This window comes from Danio rerio, chromosome 17 (genome assembly GCF_049306965.1).
Source record: "Danio rerio strain Tuebingen ecotype United States chromosome 17, GRCz12tu, whole genome shotgun sequence".
In the NCBI taxonomy this organism is placed as follows: Eukaryota; Metazoa; Chordata; class Actinopteri; order Cypriniformes; family Danionidae; genus Danio; species Danio rerio.
Window position 1 is genome coordinate 11,786,132 of NC_133192.1, and position 24,454 is coordinate 11,810,585.

The following is a 24,454-nucleotide window of genomic DNA, read 5'->3' on the forward strand; positions in this document are numbered from 1 at the left end:
ATTTAAAGTTTTCAGTTTCCTACTCTCTAACCTGTTGTTCGAACATCAAAATAAACAGTTTGCCTAAAGTAAACGAATTGTCTACACCTTAGAGCAACACTGCAGTATCACACAACCGCCCATATGTGCAGTATAATCCGACAAGTAGTCATGCGTGCTGTGTACTTAAAGTATACTATGGCTAAGGCATATTTTAATATTAATTAGGTCAATCTCGCTACTTTACAGGGGCACCAAGTGACGCCATTTATTAACATTAGCAAGTAAAGCGGTCCCCCAAATCAGGATTATTTATTGGTCAGCTGCGCAGCACCCGCCTCCCTACGTCATATTTTCAGCCAATCAGAATAGCCGAAAAGGCAATTTTATCGTTGTTGAGGTAATATTCATGAGCGTGCTCTTTACAGTAGTAGGATTTGTAAATACACAGACCGTACCGGTGAAGGTATCACGACTGTGGGTGATTTGCGGAGCTCAGACCGGCTCACCGTCAAACTGCTGACTCGAAACACTAAACATGGTCCGTTTTAACGAATGGACGTCCGTGGGAAGCGCGTCTCACTCAGACAGGAACACCGCACGGGATTTAAAGCGTTTATAGAGGGGATTCGCGATGACGGTTCCGGTGAATGGGTTTTAGTATGCGAATTAAATGGCTGTGATCAGATCATGGCTTGCTTTAAACGCGTATCGTGTGATTGATTACCGACTGTGATTGTAGAGCGAAGGGCTTTCGGCTGACCCGCCGTTTGTTTGCTGGAAACACTGATTCAACAGCACAGCGAATCAAGATGACAGTGGAAAATACAACTATCAAAAGTCGGATTAAAAATCTGCTACGGTCACCTTCCATCAAATTGAGAAGAAGTAAAGCTGGCAACAACAAAGAGAATCTCAGTAATAAGGTACAGTGCATTTACTGTATGAATCTCTCTGTCTCCACTCTGCAGTATATGTATAGGTTATGTGTTATAATGCATAGCTGTGATTTTCTGCAGTTTAATGTAAGGTGATGTTGAACTGGCATTAATATGTCAGATTCCATCCAAAGGTTTGTTATGTAAACTCTATAAAGGCATACTGTAGATCTGTCATTACAATGCAACAGCGTGAAGGCTGTAAAATGCACTGACCTATATTTGCCACATGTCTCACATCATTTCGAGCTTTGGTAAACGGCATGTCTGGAGAATACACTGCATTATGCATGATTCATTTACAGTGTATTGCATTAATTTAAATTTTAGGCATAGAGAGTGTTGATGTTACTATATAATGCATACATATGCACGAGGATGTATAAAAAACAATCAAATTTCTTTGTTAATAATAAATAAATATATAATAAATAGTGTAATATAATTTTTGGGTTCTTTTTTAAGCCACCAACATATAATATAAAGCAAAAGAATTCAAGTAAAGTGCATTTCGAAAAAAATATAATGCATGCTTATAGCTCAGAAATGTGTTGCTGTTTATAATCTAAAATAATTGAATATATTTTTGGATGCCTTTTCAGTTTTGAGCATAAGATTTTAGTTCATTCGACATGCAGTATATTGTAGTTTAAACATTTCAAGCAATGGGAAAGTGCATGTTATAAAAATATGTTACACTATATGCTAGAATAATCAAAGGAACTATGTTCAGCAAATATAAGTACACCCCTCACAAATCTATCTTTTAAATTAATATTTTTAATAGGAAGCTTTAGACTATTATATTTGTGCATATACATTAGATTAGTTAGTACTAAAGCCAAATATGGAGCTTTTCTAACAAAATAAGTTGTGGTCCAAAAACTAGTACAAATTCGCAAAAACAAATTATACATATACATACAGTTGAAGTCAGAATTATTAGCCCCCTTTTGATTTTTTTCTTTTTTAAATATTTGCCAAATGATGTTTGACAGAGCAAGGAAATTTTCACAGTATGTCTGATAATATTTTTTCTTATAGAAAAAGTCTTATTTGTTTTATTTCAGCTAGAATAAAAGCAGTTTTGAATTTTAAAAACTATTTTTGGGACAAAATTATTAGCCTCTTTAAGCGAATTTTTTTTTCGATAGTGTACAGAACAAACCATCGTTATAGAATAACTTGCCTAATTACCCTAACCTGCCTAGTTCACCTTATTAACCTAGTTAAGCCTTTAAATGTCACTTCACTGCTGTATAGAAGTGTCTTAAAAATATCAAGTAAAATATTATTTACTGTCATCATGGCTAAGATAAAATAAATCATTTATTAGAAATAGGTTTTTAAAACTATTATGCTTAGAAATGTGCTGAAACAATCTTCCCTTTATTAAACAGAAATTGGGGGAAAAATAAACAGTGGTGCTAATAATTCAAGGGGGCTAATAATTCTGACTTCAACTGTATATATATATATATATATATATATATATATATATATATATATATATATATATATATATATATATATAGCAATATTTTGCTTAAATTTAATTATATTATCTTTTAATTTTTAAATATGTTTGGTGACTAAATTATTATTAAAAATAAAAAAATCTGTTTAATAAATGAGTTTTGTTTAAATGCACAAAAATACATTGCCTATATTCTCTGAGAAATTAATAAAAATATTCATTTTCATTTTGAGTAGCACTGTATATTAAACATTTTCTAAAGTGTGAAGGTTGAGTTCAGATATGCACATGCATGCATTTCTTGCAACTAAGTGTGTGATGCGTTCCTTAATCAAACATTGATACTGTTTTTGAACTATATTGATTTCTGTACCTCTTTTTTTTTTTGCAAGAGCTCTTAGACTCTTGTTGTTGTGACTGTAACTATTATTGTATTGCAATAGTCATCCCTGACTGTTGCATTCCATTCAGATTGCCTGTTTACTGCTGCAGACTCTTTGGTGACTGTACTTCCCTTACAGACACGGGAGTCCCTGTGACTTTATGATTGTTTTGCAACTGCGAAGAATGCCTTGAATAACTTCGAGACCTTCTGCTGCATATGATTTGTAGCTTTCAAATTACAGTAGGTTGTTCACACTTGTGCTAGAATTTCAGCTACTGAAGCCATGACTGTAAGGGAAGTTTCATGGTGTTTATTAGGACTTTTATGAACATGAAGAGTGCCCAGAGAGTAACCCAAAAGCAGTTTGACCTGTTGATGGAAGTCAAACCATTATACTTGAGTGTCTTTATGATATGTTGTTAGAATTAAAGCTATAAAAGGAAAGATGTTGTGATAGAAATATAATAATACTAACAGTTAAACAATGGGATTTAAAATGTATTTATGTTAAACTCGTAATGAATTAGTTTTTAAATTAAAGTTTGTTGCTTTCAATTGACTGGAAATGCCTTTTAGATAGAAATTATATCTATAAAAATAGAATGCAATTAATTTAGCCTGTGGTTCCTTATTGCTCATATTTTAGCTTTGCTGTTTGAACATGTCCATAACTAACATACTGCACTCGCATCTCTCCCCTCTGTGTTTATTCTACAAAAATGAACAATGTCTTACATTGAGGAGAGGTGTTATTACCTGTCTGAGTAATCTGATTTATGCTTTTCATTTGGCTGGCGTGAAATTTTGTAAGACTTACAATTAAGGAGGGACTCAAGCTGTATCACGGGACCAGAATATAATAAGCCGTTTTAAACATTTATTGTTTCTAAATGGTTGCAAGCACTATAATATACACTCACCCGCCACTTTATTAGGTACACCAGGGTTCAACGCTAAGGATTTTTTATATGGGTCCAATCGGGCCATTGGTTGAGATTTTTACTTGCCCTGCCAAAATTTTCACTGGCCCCACCAAAAAAAAAAAAACTAAAAGGTTAATAGCTATTTCTTAACCACATATTTTAAATAATGGCAAAAGTATGCCTGTGAATCTAGAATTTAAACATTTTAAATATGTTTATAAATGTATAATGAGCAAAATTCAAGATTTTATGCAAATGAAAGAGCAGTATGAAAAATGTGCGGGTGTTTTAATGCAATTCTAAATAATTTTTATAAAAATGGCTTGTCAAACTGACTTTTTTTTTTTCAGTTTCTTAATTTTGTTCCCATGTAATTGTCTGCTTCTAAGACTTTAGAAACAGACGTTTTCTTTTAGCCTCATTGTTTAATTTTGCCGCCATGTTGCCATCTTTTCGTTGTACTGGTTGTTACCACGTTACAAAAAAAACAAAAAAAAAAAAACGTGCTCAACATTACTGGCCGATAGGGGCCAGTAACAATCCTGTCTACTGTCCCGAGTGTCTTTCACACTGGCCCCGGGCCACTGGGTAGTCCTTATTGTTGAGCCCTGTACACCTTACTAGTACTGGGTTGGACCGCCTTTTGATTTCAGAACTGACTTAATCTTTTGTGGCATAGATTCAACAAGGCACTGGAAATATTCCTTGGTCCAAAATGGCTATCAATATTGAATCTCCTGTTTCACCATATCCTAAAGGTGCTCTATTGGATTGAGATCTGGTGACTGTGGAGGCCAGTTGAGTACAGTGAACTCATTGTCATGTTCAAGAAACTAGACTGAGATGATTCACACTTTATGGCATGGTGCGTTATCCTGCTGGAAGTAGCCATCAGTAGATGGGTACACTGTGGTCATAAAAGGATGGACATGGTCAGAATCAATACACAGGTAGGCTGTGGCTGTGACACGATGCCTAATTGGTACTAATGGGCCCAAAGTGTGCCAAGAAAGTATTCCCCACACCATTACAACACCACCACCAGCCTGAATTGTTGATACAAGGCAGGATGAATCCATGCTTTCATGTTGTGAATGCCAAATTTTGACCCTACCATCCGAGTGTCCCAGCAGAAATTGAGACTCATCAGACCACTTCTAATCTTCTATTGTCCAATTTTGGTGAGCCTGTGTGAATTGTAGCCCCAGTTTCCTGTTCTTAGCTGGCAGGAGTGGCACCCGGTGTGGTGTTCTGCTGCTGTAGCTCATCTGCTTTAGATTTAATGTGTTGTGCGTTGTTCAGAGATGCTCTTCTTCTTACCTTGGTTGTAACGAGTTGTAATTTGAGGTACTGTTGCCTTTCTGTTAGCTCGAACCAGTCTGGCATTTGCGCCCATAGAACTGCCGCTCACTGGATATTTTCTTTTTCGGACCATTCTCTGTAAACCATAGAGAAGGTTGTGTGTGAATATATCAGTATATCAGCAGTTTCTGAAATACTCAAACCAGCTTCAAGTCATTTAAATCACCATTCTTCCCCATTAGGGTTGTAACAATATACCGGTATGACGGTTTACCACGATTTGAACGTGCACGATTATCATACCATGAACAATTGCATATCAACGGTTTTAACCCTTAAAGACCGAGACAGCCGCCCGCAGCTAAAAATAAGTATTGCTCTTAAATGTTTAATAACTTTTGATCCGCTGATCCGATTCATACAATTCAAAGATTGACATAAAGAAGAGAATCTCAGCTTTCCAGTGCTGTATCACATAACATTCGGACTTCCAGAGGCTCCGGAATCAGTGCGGTTACGTCATCAAAATTTGACAACGCTGATTTGACAAAGAAACGCTCGTCACTGTGTCTCCGGACAAATCAGACATGATACATTGATGCATTGTCCCTCCTCCATGCCCAGATTGGTTCAAACTCGCTATATCACAACCAATAAGCATAGGTTTCGCTTTTGTTTGTGGAGCAAGCTTTTTGAACAACACGGAATGAGAGATAGGCATACATTTATGCGCGGCTAAATAAAACGCAAAAAAAAAAGTTTTGCATGAAATAATTCTCATACTAAGTACTTTTGCATGCACAGCAGCACAGAAACATGACAAAACAGTGACACAGCAAAGACGAACTGCTGCTCTTGCTGTTTTCAAAAGACGCAAATGAAGGTGCAGCTGTTTGTCTGCATTGCAGACAACCATATCCAAATCCTTATCGATAGACAACCATATCCATGCTGGCACATAAAACCTAAGGATGTTCCATATTGAATCTAGTTTCGTTATGTAACTATTTATAGTATAGTAAATATTTATATCTATTTTTTACTGAGGATTTGCACCATGTTTATTTAGACTTTATTTGGACTTTGACACATTATTTATTATTTTCTTATTTTTTTATTTGTTCATTGTAAGTGGTGTTGTTTATAGTAACTAAAAATATATTATTTGGAAAAAGTCAAATTTGCTTCACTGTTCTATTATTTTGTAACATTTGTAACATACCGTATACCGCGAAACCGTCAAACCGTGGTATTGTTTTAGACGATTATCATACCGTGAAAAATTCATACCGTTACAACCCTATTCCCCATTCTGATGCTCGAGTTGAACTGCAGCAGATCGTCTTGACCATCTCTACATGCCTAAATTCATTGAGTTGCTGCCATGTGATCGGATGATTAGAACTTTGCGTTAATGAGCAGTTAGACAGGTGTACCTAATAAAGTGGCCGGTGAGTGTACATTTACATATTAAAGAAGGCTAATTTAATATTGCATCGATATGAGATTAGAATATGGCTTTACTACAAACTAGAGCTGCACGATATTAGAAAAATTGGACATTGCGATATTTTGATATTTTTCTGCTAAAATACTGTATCTATTCAATTTCACCAAATGATCGAATCGAATTTGGAACTAATTTATAATCATGCTTTATTTAAGTTTCAGTTCTTGCTATTAGCAAACCATCCGTTATGACTTCTGCTTCCATAACCTGTATTACATTAAATAATTTGCTCCTTATTAATTGATAATAAGGTAGTTTAGATGTGGGATCAGGGAAGTAGAATAAGATCATGCAGAATATGTAGATTATAAGTACTAATAAGCAGCCGATATCATATTAACATGCATGCCAAAAAGCAACTAGTCAATATAGAGAATTGGTCCCTAAAGTGTTCTCAAATGTATTTATTTTGATTGATTGAGATGATTCTGTAGGGCAGAGAATCTATCATAAATTGTAATAAACAAATTAAAAGCATAGAAAAATGCAATAATACGAAGATTAAAGTGAAATAAACAGTGAATGCTTTATGGTTTTGTATATTTAAATGTCAAAAAAATATTGCATATCATGTAATGTGACTATTGCTGCTATACACATTGCAATATTGATGCATGATGACCTTGTTTCAGGGATTATACTTGCAATTCACCATTAAAAAAAAAAAAAAAAAAAAAAAACTTACTAATCTAAGTATCGTGTATGATGATCACAAGATCTTGACCATGCTAGTATTTAAGCGCTATGCAAAAGACTCTGTCAAGGTGCCTTTGTTCCATACAAAAGAGCCGATCTGTCTCTCTTTCTGCCTAAAGCAGTTGAATCTCCGGTGTACAGCGCCAGACAAAGGATCTGAGCTTTTGTGTAAGACTATATATGAGCTCAGCTCTTAAGACTGGACGTTGTTTTCCCAGGTTTACATGCTACAACAAAATCAAAGTCTTTCTTCCTGGTGCCGTGCAGTTCATTGACTTCTGGCTCAAGGACTTTGCCATTCTCTGAGGGTTTTGCATACAGGGATTGCAAGAAAGTTTCTGGAAAACTGCACAACACAGCTGTTAGTAAGATTCCCATCAGAGATGCTGAATGAAAATGGATTTTATATAAAAAACAACCTTTTTCCGATGTTGCAGCACTAATAGACAGCGGACATATGGAGGTCTGTCAGAAGATCTCTGGAAAGATGATAAATCAAAGTAACAACTACAATTACCGTGCTTTTTATGTTGGCATGTTCAGCACAAATTGTGGTGGAACTGCCGACATTTGGCTTACGGTCGGAAAAATGAATGTACATGTAGCATTTGAAGTCTAAACGCTGACTTCAGCTCATGGATTTCTTATAACTTGCATTTTTTAAGGGACAAAATAACAGTGAAACATAGACATTACAAAACAGTAAAGAAATCTAATTGTCGGATTTAGAGGAGAGCGCTTCATAAACCAGGTGTTCCTCGCATTTCTCCATTGAGCTGCACTTAAAGTGACCATGATTGATGTGTGTGAGTGTTTTCGGCTTGGATGTGACCATTGCTTTGAAGCAAGAGGTTGCAACTTTAAAAAAAGAACAAAAAAACAGCTGCTGTGGGTGCCAGAATTAAAAATATGGTAGAAACTATAAAAGAAATGTGTACATTTTACAGTAAACTACTATATTAATTAATTTATTGTTAATGCACTAATGTTTTGAAGTACACCCTTAATAAAATGTAAGGTTCCACACAATTTATATAATTGATTAATGGGGTATATGCCGAAGCATGCTAATAGGACTTTTAATTTGCCAGTAACCTGGGTTAAGCGCTTCCGGCGAATTGAATGCCAATGCAAAATCCGGTGCGTTTAAGGTCTGTTTTCTTTAAAAATGAGCGATCTCCACTAGCTGAGTGATATCCAATTTAAAGTGGGTCTCAGATTGTACAAGAAGCACTGCATTAAATTACATTTCCCCCGCCATATCTTTATAATATGAGCATTTATTTTACCCCAGTATATTCAATTCAGCTTTATTTGTATAGTGCTTTTACAATGTAGATTGTGTCAAAGCAGCTTCACATAAATGGTCATAGTAACTGGAACAGTGTTGTTCAGTTTTTAGTGTTTAAGTTCAGTTCAGTTCAGTTTAGCTCAGTTCAGTGTGATTTAATCATTACTGAGAGTTAAAACACTGAAGAGCAATTTCATCGATGCGTAGCTCTACCAATCCTGAACCATGCGAGCCAGTGGCGACAGCGGAGAGGGAAAAAAAACTTCACCTGATGGGAGTGAAGAAAAAAAACCTTGAGAGAACCAGACTCAGTTGGGCACGACCATTTTAATTTCTCCGCTGGCCAAAGGTCTTGTGCAGAGCTTCAGTCACGGCGGTGGAGGCTGGAAGATGGCCTCAGCAAAGACAAACAGATAGGTCTTTAATCTAGTTTTGAACTGGGAGAGTGTGTCTGAGACTCGAACGTTATCAGAAAGGCTAGTCCAGAGTGTAGGAGCCATGAAAGAGAAGGCTCGACCTCCTTTACTTGATTTTGCTATTCTAGGTACTACCAGAAGCCCTGAATTTTGAGATCTTATATTCTGACGGGCGCGTGCGAGTAAACAGCTTTTTTATCTCGTTTTATGCTTGAGCAACCAAATAAATGCTAAAGTTTATTTAACTGAATGTATTTTAATGACATTACAACATCGATGCTGTAAAAGGAACCGTATAAAATGGAAAAAAGTTCACAATAACAGGTCACCGGAAGTGTATCAGCATGGGAACAGCACTAGCTCGGCATATAGCCTATTTAGCTTAACAACTTTAAGTGGTGTGGCGAAGCAGTGGCGCAGTAGGTAGTGCTGTTGCTTCACAGCAAGAAGGTCGCTGGGTCACTGGTTCGAGGCTCAGCTTAGTTGACGTTTCTGTGTGGAGTTTGCATGTTCTCTCTGCGTTCTCTGCGTCTTCTGGGTGCTCCGGTTTCCCCCACAGTCCAAAGACATGTGATACAGGTAAATTTGTTGGGCTAAATTGTCCGTAGTGTGTGTGTGTGTGAATGTTTCTCAGAGATGGGTTGCGGCTGGAAGGGTATCTGCTGCGTAAAAACTTGCTGGTTAAGTTGGGGGTTCATTCCGCTGTGGCGACCCCGGATTAATAAAGGGACTAAGCCGACAAGAAAATGAATGAATGAATGTTTCTTATATTGGGTGGCACAATAGCTCGGTAGTTAGTTCATTGTTCACAGCAAGAAGGTTGCTGGTTCAAGTTCGGCTGGGTCAGTTGGCATTTCTGTGTGGAGTTTGTGTGTTTTCCTCATGTTGGCGTGGGTTTCCTTTGCGTGCTTCAGTTACCTCTACAGTCCAAAGACATGCGGTGTAGTGAATTGGGTAAACAAAACAATTGGCCGTAGTGTATGTGTGTATATGTGAATGTTAGAGTATATGGATGTTTTCCAGTTCTGGGTTGTGGCTGGAAAGGCATCCGCTGCGTAAAATGTATGCCGTAATAGTTGTCGGTTGGCGGTTAACCCCTGATAAATAAGGCACTACTTAGCTGGAGGAATTAATGAAAGAATGTATCTGATATTGAATTGGCACGTGCAGATGTTTAGTAATCCGGTCTTTTACACACTTAAAATGGTGAAAACACCTTGTTCTTTCAAAGATTACACCATTATGCTTTTGTCTCATACATATTTTACAATATAAGCACAATAGCAACATCTTTATGTAATTGCTTGCTGTTTCACCTAATAATTGCATTTGAACCACATTGCTATGACTCAGCATTTATGCAGCTGTTTTGCAACAGGATCCTGCCATGAAAATGCTAGTAAAATGTTTCTCAGCTTGTTTACTGATTTGTGACGCTCCAGTTTGTGCTTTTGCCTCAGCGTGTTGCTTTAAGAAGTCCTTCTGTACTTTACAAATGCCTCATGGAAAATTTGCTTGCTCATAATTTCCATTTACTGATGACAACGCTATTTTGGAGCATTATAGTGGAGTCATTTCGGACTCATACTCATACTAAGCCTTTGGGCATTTAAAGTCTCTCAGGTTTCTAAACAGAGTCTTGCATAATAAACTATTTTTTATAATTGGTGAATTTATAATTAGCCATTTAAGTTGGTCATCTGTTAATGGCTTAATAGACATGTTGGGTATTTTATAGCCAAGCAATTTATGGGCAAACATTGACTATATTTAGTTACTAATGTAATAAAGCTGTTTCGTTTAAGTGTTTAAAATTTTCTCCAACCATTTTTTTATTGCTACTTGAATTATTGAACTTAAAACTGAGAAAAATCGCATAAAATATACACAATGTTATATGAAAATATTTAGATTTTAAGGTGGCTGAAAAGTGTCTGGAATTTTGCACAAATAAAAAAAAATCATTTTCATCTTGTAAAAAAACATTTTGGTTTATGAAAATGTCAGTCACTTAAAACAGTGGTTGTCAAAGTGGGGGTTAAGAAACGATGAGGGGGGTCGCTTGGTGATTTCTAAAAATCTCACATATGTTATTAAACTATAAGAATGACCATATTTTATCCATACCCTACACTGAAAAAAAATATTCAAGGATGAGTCCTTGGATTTACTGCATTTTATTACGTTAAGAGGTTGTAAACTATTTATTTGTGTTGAATTTAAGCAAACAAATAAAGTTTGATAATGTTCAACTTAATTTGTTAGTTTTAATTCAGCCCAAATAAATAGTTTACAACCTTTTAACATAATAAAATGCAGTAAATCCAAGAAATCTTCTTTGAATAATTTTTTTCAGTGTACAAAAGATAAAAAGATAGTTTTTAACTTATAATATTTAAGTACTTAATATTTAATAGTTACATAGAAACAACATGCAAATAATGAGCCATCAGCCTTTCCATTTTTTTCCATTGGATTGCGACCCCTGTGGTTATTATGCTATATTAACGACACAGCAATATCGTTAGTTGCAGAAGATTGATTTTACGGCACAATGTTTAACTTTGACACCTTTATGGCTCTCACATACATTAGAAATAAAGCCCACGACTGAACATGGAGGATAATCTCCAAGCGGCGATCTCCAAAATTAAGCCAAGATAGTCTTATGCTGTAAACATTGTGCCCACCATTCTCATTAAGAAAGGTTAATATTAAATTAAACAAATGAATAATGACTATAAATATTATACAGTTGTTAAACTGTTGCACTTTTTTGTGTTGTTAATATGCTTGTGTTTATATAGTTCATGTTGGTGTGTGTGTGTGTGCATTATTTGTATGTTTATAACCACCTCTGAGCATAGTAGAGGAAGCAAGTCTATGCAGTTGTTATTTTAGGGGCCGCGGACTAAAAAGTTTTAGAATCCCTGATTTAAAATATGAACCATTTCATTTATAATTACGTACAGTTGAAGACTAATCTATCTATCTATCTATTAGGGGTGTCACGATTTCGATTTTTTTTATCGAAATCGATCGAAATTTAGGCTCAATTTCGATTATCGAATCAAAAAATAGAATCGTCGATGCTGCCACGCCCCCATGTCACATCAGCTTGGCTTGCCAAGCGGGAAAAAAACAGGCTTGTTGAAGTGCTTGTTAAACTGCAGAAGCAGGAGACCCGTCGACAGAACTTAAACCCTCCCCTCTTTCAATGAAGTCGCCGGTGTGGAAGCATTTTGGATTTCCAGTGAGTTATGTTGACAACGTTTGTGTTGTCGACAAAAAAAACACAGTTTTGCAAGCTCTGCTATGTACGTATTACGTACGGTTCGTCCGATAGACAACACCGGCATTGCGATCCTCCGCCCGCCCTCGTTGCAAATTCGCTCGCGAAAAGTACACACTCAGGCCCTGTTTACACTCTCTTTGTTTTTAAATGGCATTTTAGAACGACAACGATTTGACATCCACAGTGGCGTGTAGCATTTCTGAGCAGCCCTCCTTCCTCTCTACCTCTGAAAATGCACATCACGTGACCACACAGACACAGACGCACACACAGCCATGCGCTCGAGACAGCAGGTCCAGGCAGTCAGAGGACTGCTTCAATCTTTCACTCACTTGTACTTAGTCATTTTAGCGAACACCTCAGATACTGTTGGCTGGTTCCTGTTGGTTGTGCGTCTTTTTTACCGACGCCATTATAACGACACAGATCACTGCCTACTCACGAGTCCCGCAGAAAAAAGTGATTGACAGGTGGTAATTATGTGTGTATCTTGCCTTTATTCATTTACTGTATGATTTATGTATGGGTAAAACAAAGACCATGCAGGTCAGGTAGTTTAAACGGTAGGCTACAAATAATTAATTGGTCATTAATTAATTCATTATTCATAATCAAAAATCAAATCGAATCGTGCCTTTAGAATCGAAAATGTAATCGAATCGAGGATTTGAAGGATCATGACACCGTTACTATCTATCTATCCATCTATCCATCCATCCATCCACCCATCCATCCATCGTTCTAACTTTTTACCATGTGATTCCACAGGTGACGTTGGAGAAAGTTCTAGGAATCACTTCTGCTGGGAGTCGTGCTTTGGCGTGTGACCCGCACTCAGGACTAATTGCCTACCCTGCCGGGTGAGTAACTCAACTTCAATCCTTTTTAGCATTCTTTTATGAGGCACAAGCTTTAAATAACCTGCAGGATCCAGCTAATGAAATTATGCCTTTTGAGGCTGAGTCAGATCTCACCTCGCAGACTCGCATATTGTAGAACATTTCTAAAAACAGAGCCTTTAGTGCGTCTTGTGAATTTGGTCATTCAGAAAGAAACAATGGAAGTATTTCCTATTGGCGAACTTGAGAAAGAAACCACAGAGAGGAAAGGGGGAGAGAGATAACGGTCTGATAACAAGCGAGGGATCCTGGAGGAAGTTAGGTGTGGTGCAAACAGGAAGTGCTGGATCTGAAAAAGGATTTTGAGTGTGTTCTTTTTGAGATGCAATGTATTATATTGGAGAAAAAGTTCAAAACTCAACATATAAGGGCTTCGTTTTCTGTCTAAAGCACAAATGCAGCTTGATTTAGAGACTTTCACCATCTAAATGGACTGAAGTAGGGCACTACTAAGAATAAAAACTGCTTGGGCTCTTTTTTTTTTATCTCTGGAAATGTGCACCTGGCCTAGGGATTTACATCTGCATTACTCTACTCACCTTAAGTTGTTATTTTTTCACAGATTTGTACTGTAGTAGACAAATCTTTTTATTGAACTTTTAACAGAGCAACTCAAGCATATACAAGAACAAGGTACATAAAAAAAGAAAACAAATACAAGGTGAAATAATATTAATTAAAAAGAGAAAGGTAAAAAGGCACGAAAAAAATAAAAAAATAAAAATAAATAAAAATTTGGGGGGGGGAGCTTACATTTCAAGTATTTGGGATAAATCTGTTCTCAAAATATGACAGGAAGGGTCTCCAAACTTTGAAGAATCTATTATTTGAGCCCTGGGTGCTATATTTAAGTTTTTCAAGCTTTAGATACGCCATGACATTTTCTACCCATTTAGTATGTGTTGGTGGTTTAGTTGACTTCCACTACAGATTTGTACTGTAATTGTATTATTTGCTGTGCTTTGGAAACTGTATATGAACGAGGCTGATCAATTCAATTCAATTCAATTCAGCTTTATTTGTATAGCGCTTTTACAATGTAGATTGTGTCAAAGCAGCTTCACATAAATGGTCATAGTAACTGGAACAGTGTGGTTCAGGTTTTAGTGTTTAAGTTCAGTTCAGTTCAGTTTAGCTCAGTTCAGTGTGATTTAATCATTACTGAGAGTTCAATCACTGAAGAGCAAATTCATCGATGCGTAGCTCTACCAATCCTGAACCATGCGAGGCAGTGGCGACAGCGGACAGGGAAAAAAAACTTCACCTGATGGGAGTGAAGAAAAAAAACCTTGAGAGAACCAGACTTAGTTGTGCACGACCATTTTAATTTCTCCGCTGGCCAAAAGTCTTGTGCAGAACTTCATTCGCCGTGGTTTATGCTGGAAGATGGCCTCAATGAAGACTCGTCTGTCCCTGGAGCGTCGCTGGAATCAGACACATGTTCTCCACTCCCCACGACCATCAGCGCAGCAGCAGCTCAGGATATGGCCTGGTCCCGGATATGGAATCCTTGGGATCATCACGTCGCTGGTCTTGGATCCAATCAGTGACTCCGCCTAATCTGAGGACCTCGGGATGAGTATCCCCAGGTGAAAATAGAGAATAAAGAGAATAATTAGCGTAGCTGCTGTTCATAGTGTATATAAGCAAGATGTAGAAGCCAGTGTGGAACCCGCTAGGTGATGCATTGAGTGTATGCTTTACTAAACAGATAGGTCTTTAATCTAGTTTTAAACTGGGAGAGTGTGTCTGAGCCTCGGACATTACCAGGAAGGCTATTCCAGAGTGTAGGAGCCATGAAAGAGAAGGCTCGACCTCCTTTACTTGATTTTGCTATTCTAGGTACTACCAGAAGCCCTGAATTTTGAGATCTTAAAGAGCGAGTTGGTTCGTAGCGAGACAGAAGGTTGGTTAGATAAACAGGAGCTAGATTATTTAGAGCTTTATAGGTGAGAAGTAATATTTTAAATTCAATACGAAATTTAACAGGCAGCCAGTGTAAGGAGGATAAAATTGGGGTTATATGATCATATTTTCTAGACCTGGTCAGAACTCTGGCTGCTGCATTTTGTACTAATTGAAGTTTGTTAATAGAGGATGCTGGGCAGCCAGCAAATAGAGCATTACAGTAATCCAGCCTCGAAGTCATAAAAGCATAGACTAGCTTTTCTGCATCTGAGATGGATAGCATATTTCGTAATTTAGCGATATTTCTCAGATGAAAGAAGGCAGTTTTTGTGACATGGGATATATGGTTTTTAAAAGTTAGATTGCTGTCTAATATGACACCCAAATCTTTTATAGTAGAGCTAAAGCTAACTTTGTATCCCTCTAATTGTAAATTGAGTTGCGAGATCTGCTGTGTGCAAGATTTAGGCCCAATAAGTAATAATTCTGTTTTGTCTGAGTTTAAGAGAAGAAAATTGTTGGTCATCCAGTCTTTGATGTCTTTGATACACTCAGTTAGTTTAGAAAGTTCAGACGTCTCGTCAGGTTTAGTGGAAATATATAATTGAGTATCATCTGCATAGCAGTGAAAGCTGATCCCATGTCTTCTAATAATGTCTCCCAGAGGTAGCATGTAAATTGTAAACAGTAAAGGGCCTAAAACTGATCCTTGAGGCACCCCATACTTTACTGGGCTGACTTGTGAAGGCTGTCCATTAAGATTCACAAACTGGTAGCGGTCAGTTAAGTATGACTTAAACCATTGTAGAGCCTGTCCCTGGACACCTGTAGACTTTAAGCGATTTATGAGGATATTGTGGTCAATGGTATCAAATGCCGCACTAAGATCGAGTAACACTAATAGCGAGACGCACCCTCGGTCAGCAGCTAAGAGTAAATCGTTGGTTATTTTCACTAAGGCGGTTTCTGTACTGTAGTGAGCCCTGAAACCTGACTAAAACACTTCAAAAATATTGTTCGTCTGCAGATAAGAGCATAATTGAGTGGAAACAACTTTTTCTAGTATTTTAGATTAGAGTATTTAGAGTATTTTTTGATCATTAAAAATTATTCGCCCTCCTGTGAATTTGTTCAAATGTTTCCTAAATGATGTTTAACAGAGCAAGGAATTCACTGTATTATTTCCTATAATATGTTTTCTTCTGGAGAAAGTCTAATTTGTTTTATTTCAGCTAGAATAAAAGCAGTTTTTAATTTTTCTAAACCATTTTGGGGTCAATATTATTAGCCCTCTTAAACTGTTATACAATAACTTGCCTAATTACCCTAACTTGCCTAATTAACCTAGTTAAGCCTTTAAATATCACTTTAAGCTGAATACTTGTATCTCGAAAAAGATCTAGTATAATATTATGAACTGTCATCATGGCAAAGATAAAAGAAATCTGGGGGGTTATTAATTCTGAATTCAACTGTACATTAAATGGAACGGATTATAGCTGCAAATCTTTACTATAGTTATAGTCAGTGGTATTTCAGCAATGTATATCAAGGAGAAACACTTTCTGTTACTAATCATCACATGATGCTTGTAATCTGATTAAACAGTTAAGCATTTGCGCTCTGGACTCAGTTCTTAGTTGCCATACCATGTTGTCCTCCTACAAAGGAGGAGAGATTTGGAGATTTGGAGTGATCAAAGAATGCACTGTACTGAACAGGCATACAGTAAAAGATTGGGGTCAGTACAAAGACATTAATATTCATATTAAACAATGATACATCAAATTATTCAATAGTGACTGCTGATCTGGAGAGATTTTGAATATATAGTTGAAGCAAATTATTAGCCCTTGATGAGAATTTTGTTTTCTTTTTCAAAATTTTTCCAAATGATGTTTAACAGAGCAATACATTTTTTTTTACAGTATTTCCTATAATATTTTTTTTTCTGGGGGAAAGTATTATTTGTTTTGTTTTGGCTAGAATAAAAGCAGTTTTATTTTTTTTAGGTCAATATTATTAGTCCCCTTAAGCAATATTTTTTTTCGATTGTCTACAGAACATACCATTAGTATTTTCAATTCAATTCAATTCAGCTTTATTTGTATAGCGCTTTTACAATGTAGATTGTGTCAAAGCAGCTTCACATAAATGGTCATAGTAACTGGAACAGTGTGGTTCAGGTTTTAGTGTTTAAGTTCAGTTCAGTTTAGCTCAGTTCAGTGTGATTTAATCATTACTGAGAGTTCAAACACTGAAGAGCAAATTCATCGATGCGTAGCTCTACCAATCCTGAACCATGCGAGGCAGTGGCAACAGCGGAGAGGGAAAAAAAACTTCACCTGATGGGAGTGAAGAAAAAAAACCTTGAGAGAACCAGACTCAGTTGGGCACGACCATTTTAATTTCTCCGCTGGCCAAAAGTCTTGTGCAGAGCTTCAGTCGCCGTGGTGGAGGCTGGAAGATGGCCTCAATGAAGACTCGTCTGTCCCTGGAGCGTCGCTGGAAGGACTTGCCTAATTACCCTAAGTTTAACCTAATTAACCTAGTTAAGCCTTTAAATGTCACTTTAAGCTGAATACTAGTATCTTGAAAAATATCTAATAAAATATTAAATATCTAGTAAAATATAAAATATGTACTGTCATAATGGCAAAGATCAAAAAAATCAGTTATTAGAAATGAGTTATTAAAAGTAGTGTTTAGAAATGTGTTGAAAAAAATCTGCTCTCCGTTAAACAGGAAAAACTGAGAAAATACAGAACATACATATATATTTAGCAAGGATGCATTAAACCAATCAAATATGACCACTCACTCAAAAATAAAAATTCTGTCATTTATTTTTCACCCTCATGTTGTTCCAATACCCTGAGACCTTCATTCATCTAAATTAAATCTGTGAGCTCCCTTATCCTCCATCCCTTTGTTCAATGTCTATAAAATAGTATAACCATCGCTGAAGTGACAGGAGATTAGCAGGGAACCAGAAACTGATGGTTGTTTTCTTTGCAGCTGTTAATCCTGAGAAAAATGTTAGTTTTTGATTAAAGTCAGTGTTACATCATTCAATAGGAAAAGGCAAGGTTCAGGATCAATAGTTATTTCCAAAATTTGTGACAAGCTGTTTTTTTTTTAACATTTATTATTATTTTTTAGGAGATGTGTTTTTTTATTTTTATTCCAATAATTATTCAATTGTTAAAATGACTATAATTAAATGAAGTATTCTTAAGAATAAAATAATATGTGTTTATTGGAAGACTATACTGGCATTATATGAGTGACATTAAAATCTGGCAATATAATTGTTTATCGCAATATATTTTAGTGCAGTATAGCGTACAAAAAAAAAATAGAGATTGTGACAGGCCTAGTGATACTAAAATTAGGATTCAGTTTGCATCAGGAACAAATTAGACCGTTGTAATGTTTTGTATGCATTTCAGCTATTTTGGCTGTTGCTAGACATTCGTCATTATCCATCACCACGTTTTCATTGTCAACTTATACAATGAGGCTGGCAGTGTTGGAAGTATAATTCCTTCCGAATGCCATATTGTTTAATTCCTGGCTGCTATTGCTTTAATAACTTATTGAAAAAAAAAGAAGGTCGCTGGTTCGATTCCTGGATGGGTCAGTTGTCTTTTTCTGTGTGGAGTTTTCATGTTCTCCCTGTGTTCTTGTGGGTTTCCTCTGGGTTCTCCGGTTTCCCCCACAATCCAAAGACATGTGCTATAGGTGAATTGGGTAACCAAAATTGGCTGTATGAGTGTGCGTGTGAATGTGAGAGTGTATAGATGTTACCCAGTATCGGGTTGCAGCTGGAAGGACATCCACTGCATAAAACGTATGCTGGAACAGTTGGTGGTACATTTCGCTGTGGAGACCTCTAACAATAAGGGACTAAGCTGAAAGAAAATGAATAAATTAAGAGCCAATAACTCTATCAGTATAAGAAAGTAAAAGTGCTGGTCTTATTTTTAAGGCGCACACACACCGCTTCCATAACAAACTCCACCCTTCGCTAAGTCAGCAGTTAGATTGAGCCAAGCGAGCATTTGGTGCAGATGTCTTGGCTTGCTATAGGTTGGAAAATTAGCGCAGGCTTCCGCAGCTGTCGCAGATACAGACCCCACATGTCTATTAGACACCAAGCTGGTTCTTTACGAGCGGCATTTAGTGCATTTCTCCCCTTTGAAGACGGTAAACAAATGGGGGGTTATCTGAGGTTGACTTTTATGGTGCTGTAGTTTAGCTGAGTGCATGTACACTTTTATTTATTTGCGTGGAAAGGATTGTTGTAGATCTAGTCCTCCATAAATGAGGTGTCCCTGAGATGTGTTTTCCTCTAGGTTAAACCTGATTAGATTTGAGTTTGAATGCTGGTGCAAGGTCAAAATGCCCTCAAAGCAAGATTGATTCAGACTGCTTTACTATTATTATTAAAGTGAATAGAAGATCAATGTTATTTTAGATTTTAAAAAGCTGATAACAAAGATTGCTGGTTCAAGTCCCAGCTGGGTCAGTTGGCATTTCTGTGTGGAGTTTGAATGTTCTCTCCGTATTGGTGTGAGTTTCCTCCGGGTGCTCTGGTTTCCCCCACAGTCCAAAGACATGTGCTATAGGTGAATTGCATAAATTAGCCGTATCGTATGAGTGTGTGTGTGAATATGTGAGTGTATGGGTGTTTCCCAGTACTGGGTTGCAGCTGAAAGGGGATCCGCTGTGTAAAACATGTTGAAATAATTGGCAGTTCATTCCGCTGTGGTAACCCCTGATAAATAAGGGACTAAGCCGAAGGAAAATGAATGAATGAAGAGCTAATAACTCCATCTGTAATGTATTAATTAAAGATGAAGCTTTCTGCAGGGAGATGTCCTGCTTTTATAAATTTGACCTGAAGAACTGTCTGGTTAAAAACCCTCTGGTTTCATCTGCATAATCTTGGTATATGCAAAAGCAAATACATTTTTAAAAATTGAATTCATTTGCCTATGTTAATTGCCACTAAGTGTTTTATCTAGTAATGCACTCTAATAGAGTGAATTTGGTTTTCTTGTGTCATAAATTTAGGAAATTGAATTTCAACCCCTAATACTGTCCTTATGATGGAGTTTACGTTGACAAACTAAACCAATTAATATATATATATATATATATATATATATATATATATATATATATATATATATATATATATATATATATATATATATATATTTATTTTTTTTTTTTTTTAAATTTTTTTTTTTATGGTACCATAGAATGAAAATCTGGATATACATAGGCATAGCTGAATAATAGGAGTTAAGTAAATGGAAATGACATACCATAAACCTTCTCCTTGTCCTTCTTCCTTGTTCTCAAGGAAATTACAATTATTATTTATTATCTTATTTTGAAACCTATATAAGCTTGTATTAAACTTACTAAGTATGTGGGACTCCTATTTTGAAAATGGGAGATGTTTTAATTAAGAATTAAGGAACAGTTATTGTGTAGCAGGCAGCCATTTTCATGATCATACAGTGTTTACAGCTCATCAGAACACAAAATTTGGGATTATATTGATTTTAAATGTATTCAATGCAGCCTTGAAGAGGCATAAAGTCTGTTTGAATGTTTTTTTTTTTAGTTAGTTTAATGTGTATATTGTGAAATTTGCCATGTATGTTGGTAATGAGTAGGCCCACACGGAATCTGCGCGCGCAGAATTCCACAGATTTTCTGATGATTTTCTGCAGAATTCCGCAGATTTCTGCCGATTTTTAGAACATCATTAATTCTGTTTATTTACCTGAGTAAATGTGTAAATCTGAATTCAGTTTTTATTCAGTAATTTATTACTTTTTATTTTTATATATTAAGGTTTTAGTTATGATACTTGCTGGATAGTCCCAAAATAATTCCGCAGAAATCCGCAGATTTTTACCAAAATTCTCTGCAGAAATAGCAAAAAATGTCCGCAGATTCCGTCTGGCCCTAGTAATGAGGCAAAAGACACACATTATAAAAAGTGTTGGGTTCTACACAATTCCTTGATGTTGTCCCAACACAAATTTATTAAGTTAACTTAATAATTTCTACAAATTTAAGTTGATTGAACATAAAACAATTAAGTTGTCTCAAAGGAATTGTGTCGTTTTAACAAACTTTTAATAAGTAGTTTGAACAGGAAGATCTTGAGTGCATGTTTGTAATTAGACAACAAACACGTGCAAATTGCTAAATATTAGGGTTTAATAATCGCTAATGCATCGTACATTTTATGTTTAATGCATATTTGTATAATATTAATTTATATTTAAAGCAGCATTATACTTTTTTTTCAGAAAATCTATTTTCACCCATTTAATATTGCTTCTGTGCACTGAAAAAATGATGATGTCTGCAAAACGGTTGCAAACAATTTATTTGTGTAGTATTTGTTTACAACCACTTAAAGTATTTTTTTTTTTTAGAAAATCCAAAGAATCATCTTTGAATATTTTTTACAGTGTACTATTCAGTGTACTATAGAAGAATTAAGAAAGTAAAGTAACTTTTTGATTTTATGTTGACTAAATAACACCATACTGTCGAGATCAATTCTATGAGCATGTTTAAATGTACTGTCAAAAACTCAGAGGAAAACTTTAAAACTCCATATTAGGAAGGAATGAACAGTACACTGCCAGTGTTATCCTAAGGGGTGAATAGTTTATGTGTGCATTAGGACAGATTCTTCCGCAGAAACAGGAAAAACCTGATTCAGACAGTGCAAACTGAGTGACAGCCGTCCTTCTGATCTCTGAACATTTTTCTCTAAGAGGAAGCTATGATAGCATCTGGTTTTCTTTAGCATGCATTAAAATCTTTCATCATATGGCCATATTTACTCAAAAAGATGCTGGGTTGTTTGATATAATTCATCATTGGGTCAACTAAGGCTCTGACATTGTATATAATATGAACAAAATAAAAAGTCTATTTTTTATTTTGTTGTGTCACCAAATACATGTTTATGGGTATACTAGCGCAATATTACATGCCATCACAGGGATGCAGACAGAAACAATGCATTTCATTTAATAGTAGACATAGATTAATACAGTTTATATTTTACACAGGGTATATTATACACCTGAACGATTGCACAAGATAAGTGATTCATATTCAGAATGTTGCTCTAGATGTAAGATTGAGGTTGGTACATTATTTCATATGTTTTGGACATGTACCAAACTTAAAACCTATTGGAGAAATATAATGCAAACTATCAGTAAAATTGCCAATGTTTACCTTTTACCTGATCCAAGATTTATGTTACTGGGGGATGAATCAGTTCTTCTGTTCAAGTTCAATCAAAGGAAAACTTTGCGTTTAATTAAAATGGCTCTGATAATAGCAAAGAGATGTATTGCTATACATAGGAAATCAATAGAACCACCAAGTCATATTGTATGGCTTAGAGAACTTTCTTCTTTGTTCCTGTCGAAAAAATAATGTTTAATCTTAAAAAAAAAACTTGTGAGGTTGGGAAAGGGGTGGAGGGTGGTTAGAAAAGAATGTTTACATGTATACTGAAATGATTCTTTAAATTATTGATGTGAAAATAATAAAAAATATATTAATAAAATAAATAAATAAATATATAAATTGCAGTTAGAATATTCCCCCAAATCGTATAGCCCTCGTTTATAGGAATATTATGGCATCCTGCATTAAACTGAGTGACAGCCGTCCTTCTGATCTCTTAACATTTTTCTCTAAGAGGAAGCTATGATAGCATCTGGTTTTCTGTAGCATGCATTAAAATCTTTCATCATATGGCCATATTTACTCAAAAAGATGCTGGGTTGTTTGTTATAATTCATCATTGGGTCAACTAAGGCTCTGACATTGTTTATAATATGAACAAAATAAAAAGTCTATTTTTTATTTTGTTGTGTCACCAAATACATGTTTATGGGTATACTAGCGCAATATTACATGCCATCACAGGGATGCAGACAGAAACAATGCATTTCATTTAATAGTAGACATAGATTAATACAGTTTATATTTTACACAGGGTATATTATACACCTGAACGATTGCACAAGATAAGTGATTCATATTCAGAATGTTGCTCTAGATGTAAGATTGAGGTTGGTACATTATTTCATATGTTTTGGACATGTACCAAACTTAAAACCTATTGGAGAAATATAATGCAAACTATCAGTAAAATTGCCAATGTTTACCTTTTACCTGATCCAAGATTTATGTTACTGGGGGATGAATCAGTTCTTCTGTTCGATCAAAGGAAAAATTTGCGTTTAATTAAAATGGCTCTGATAATAGCAAAGAGATGTATTGCTATACATAGGAAATAAATAGAACCACCAAGTCATATTGTATGGCTTAGAGAACTTTCTTCTTTGTTCCTGTCGAAAAAATAATGTTTAATCCAATGACTGTAAAAAATATGGACGACTCGACAGCCCTTTTTCCCATTGAACGCCTTGAGGGCAAAACGCCTGCTTGACGGGCACAAACTGTCGCAAAAGACTGCTGAAATTGGAGCCAGACATGCGCAGAAGGACTGTCTGATGGAGCCAGAGGAGGAGCCGCGAAAATGAGCAGAGTCGAGCTTCCAATCAAACGCTTTATGTAAAATCAACTACGCCCCCCGAACTTCTCAGCATGCGTTTGCTGTCATATCAACACAAATGGATGTAATAACGTTAACAAATATGAGGGTTTTATATATTCAATCGCGCCAGCTCCAGGCCGCAGCGCATAACTTACTCGCGGCGTCGCGAGCTGATTCCGGCTCGCATGCGGCAGCGCCTGCTCGCTCGGCCGCCGCATCTGGCTCGATTGACTCGGACTGGAATCGGGCAGTGAGTCCAGGCATCCGGAGTAGGTCCAGCAGAGGTAACATTAGTCCGTCTGAGCTCTAAGAGATAAGTCTCCGGCAGGCGAGAATCTAGCCGGAACTGTGTTTTGCTATCTGGGTGGCTAGGCGTGTATCAGCAAACTAATAAAGCCCGAAAAAAGCCCTGAACTTAGCGAATAAACAGTGTTCCACCAGGATCATGTATGTCAGAAACTATAGTTTACTGCTGAACTCATTTTGTCATGGTAAAATAACACAGAAATCGAATAATAACATTTCAGTCTACTTCAGTCTCCTGCCGAAGCTCAGACGCCGCGCTTTGAGAAACTGTCAATCACAGCTGTCAATCACGATGACACGCCCAGCATTAAATTACTGCTAAAAACAAACTGTTTACAAAAATGAAGATCTGCACATATTTCAGCACAATAACCAGTGCCTTAATCGACCAGAACTATCTTTCGGGACATTTTATTGCAAGTGTAATATTTTTTTTTATTTGGGCTCAAGTCTCCTTCATTAACACGGAGGAGGCGGGCTTTATGACTTGTACTGCAGCCAGCCCC

The 24,454-nt window shown here is 36.3% G+C and overlaps 1 protein-coding gene across 10 annotated transcripts in view; it reads left to right on the top strand.

The window, feature by feature from the left end:
• Positions 1-433: 433 nt before the first annotated feature.
• mapkbp1 (mitogen-activated protein kinase binding protein 1) overlaps positions 434-24,454 on the top strand; it is a 111,730-nt gene continuing 87,709 nt past the window's right edge. For all 10 annotated transcript variants that reach the window (XM_073928196.1, XM_009292858.5, XM_073928198.1 and 7 more), the window contains exons 1-2: positions 434-905; positions 12,981-13,072. In XM_073928196.1, the coding sequence (XP_073784297.1) occupies positions 792-905; positions 12,981-13,072 (206 nt within the window). In that variant the 5' untranslated portion in view covers positions 434-791. The remainder of the gene's footprint in view (positions 906-12,980; positions 13,073-24,454) is intronic.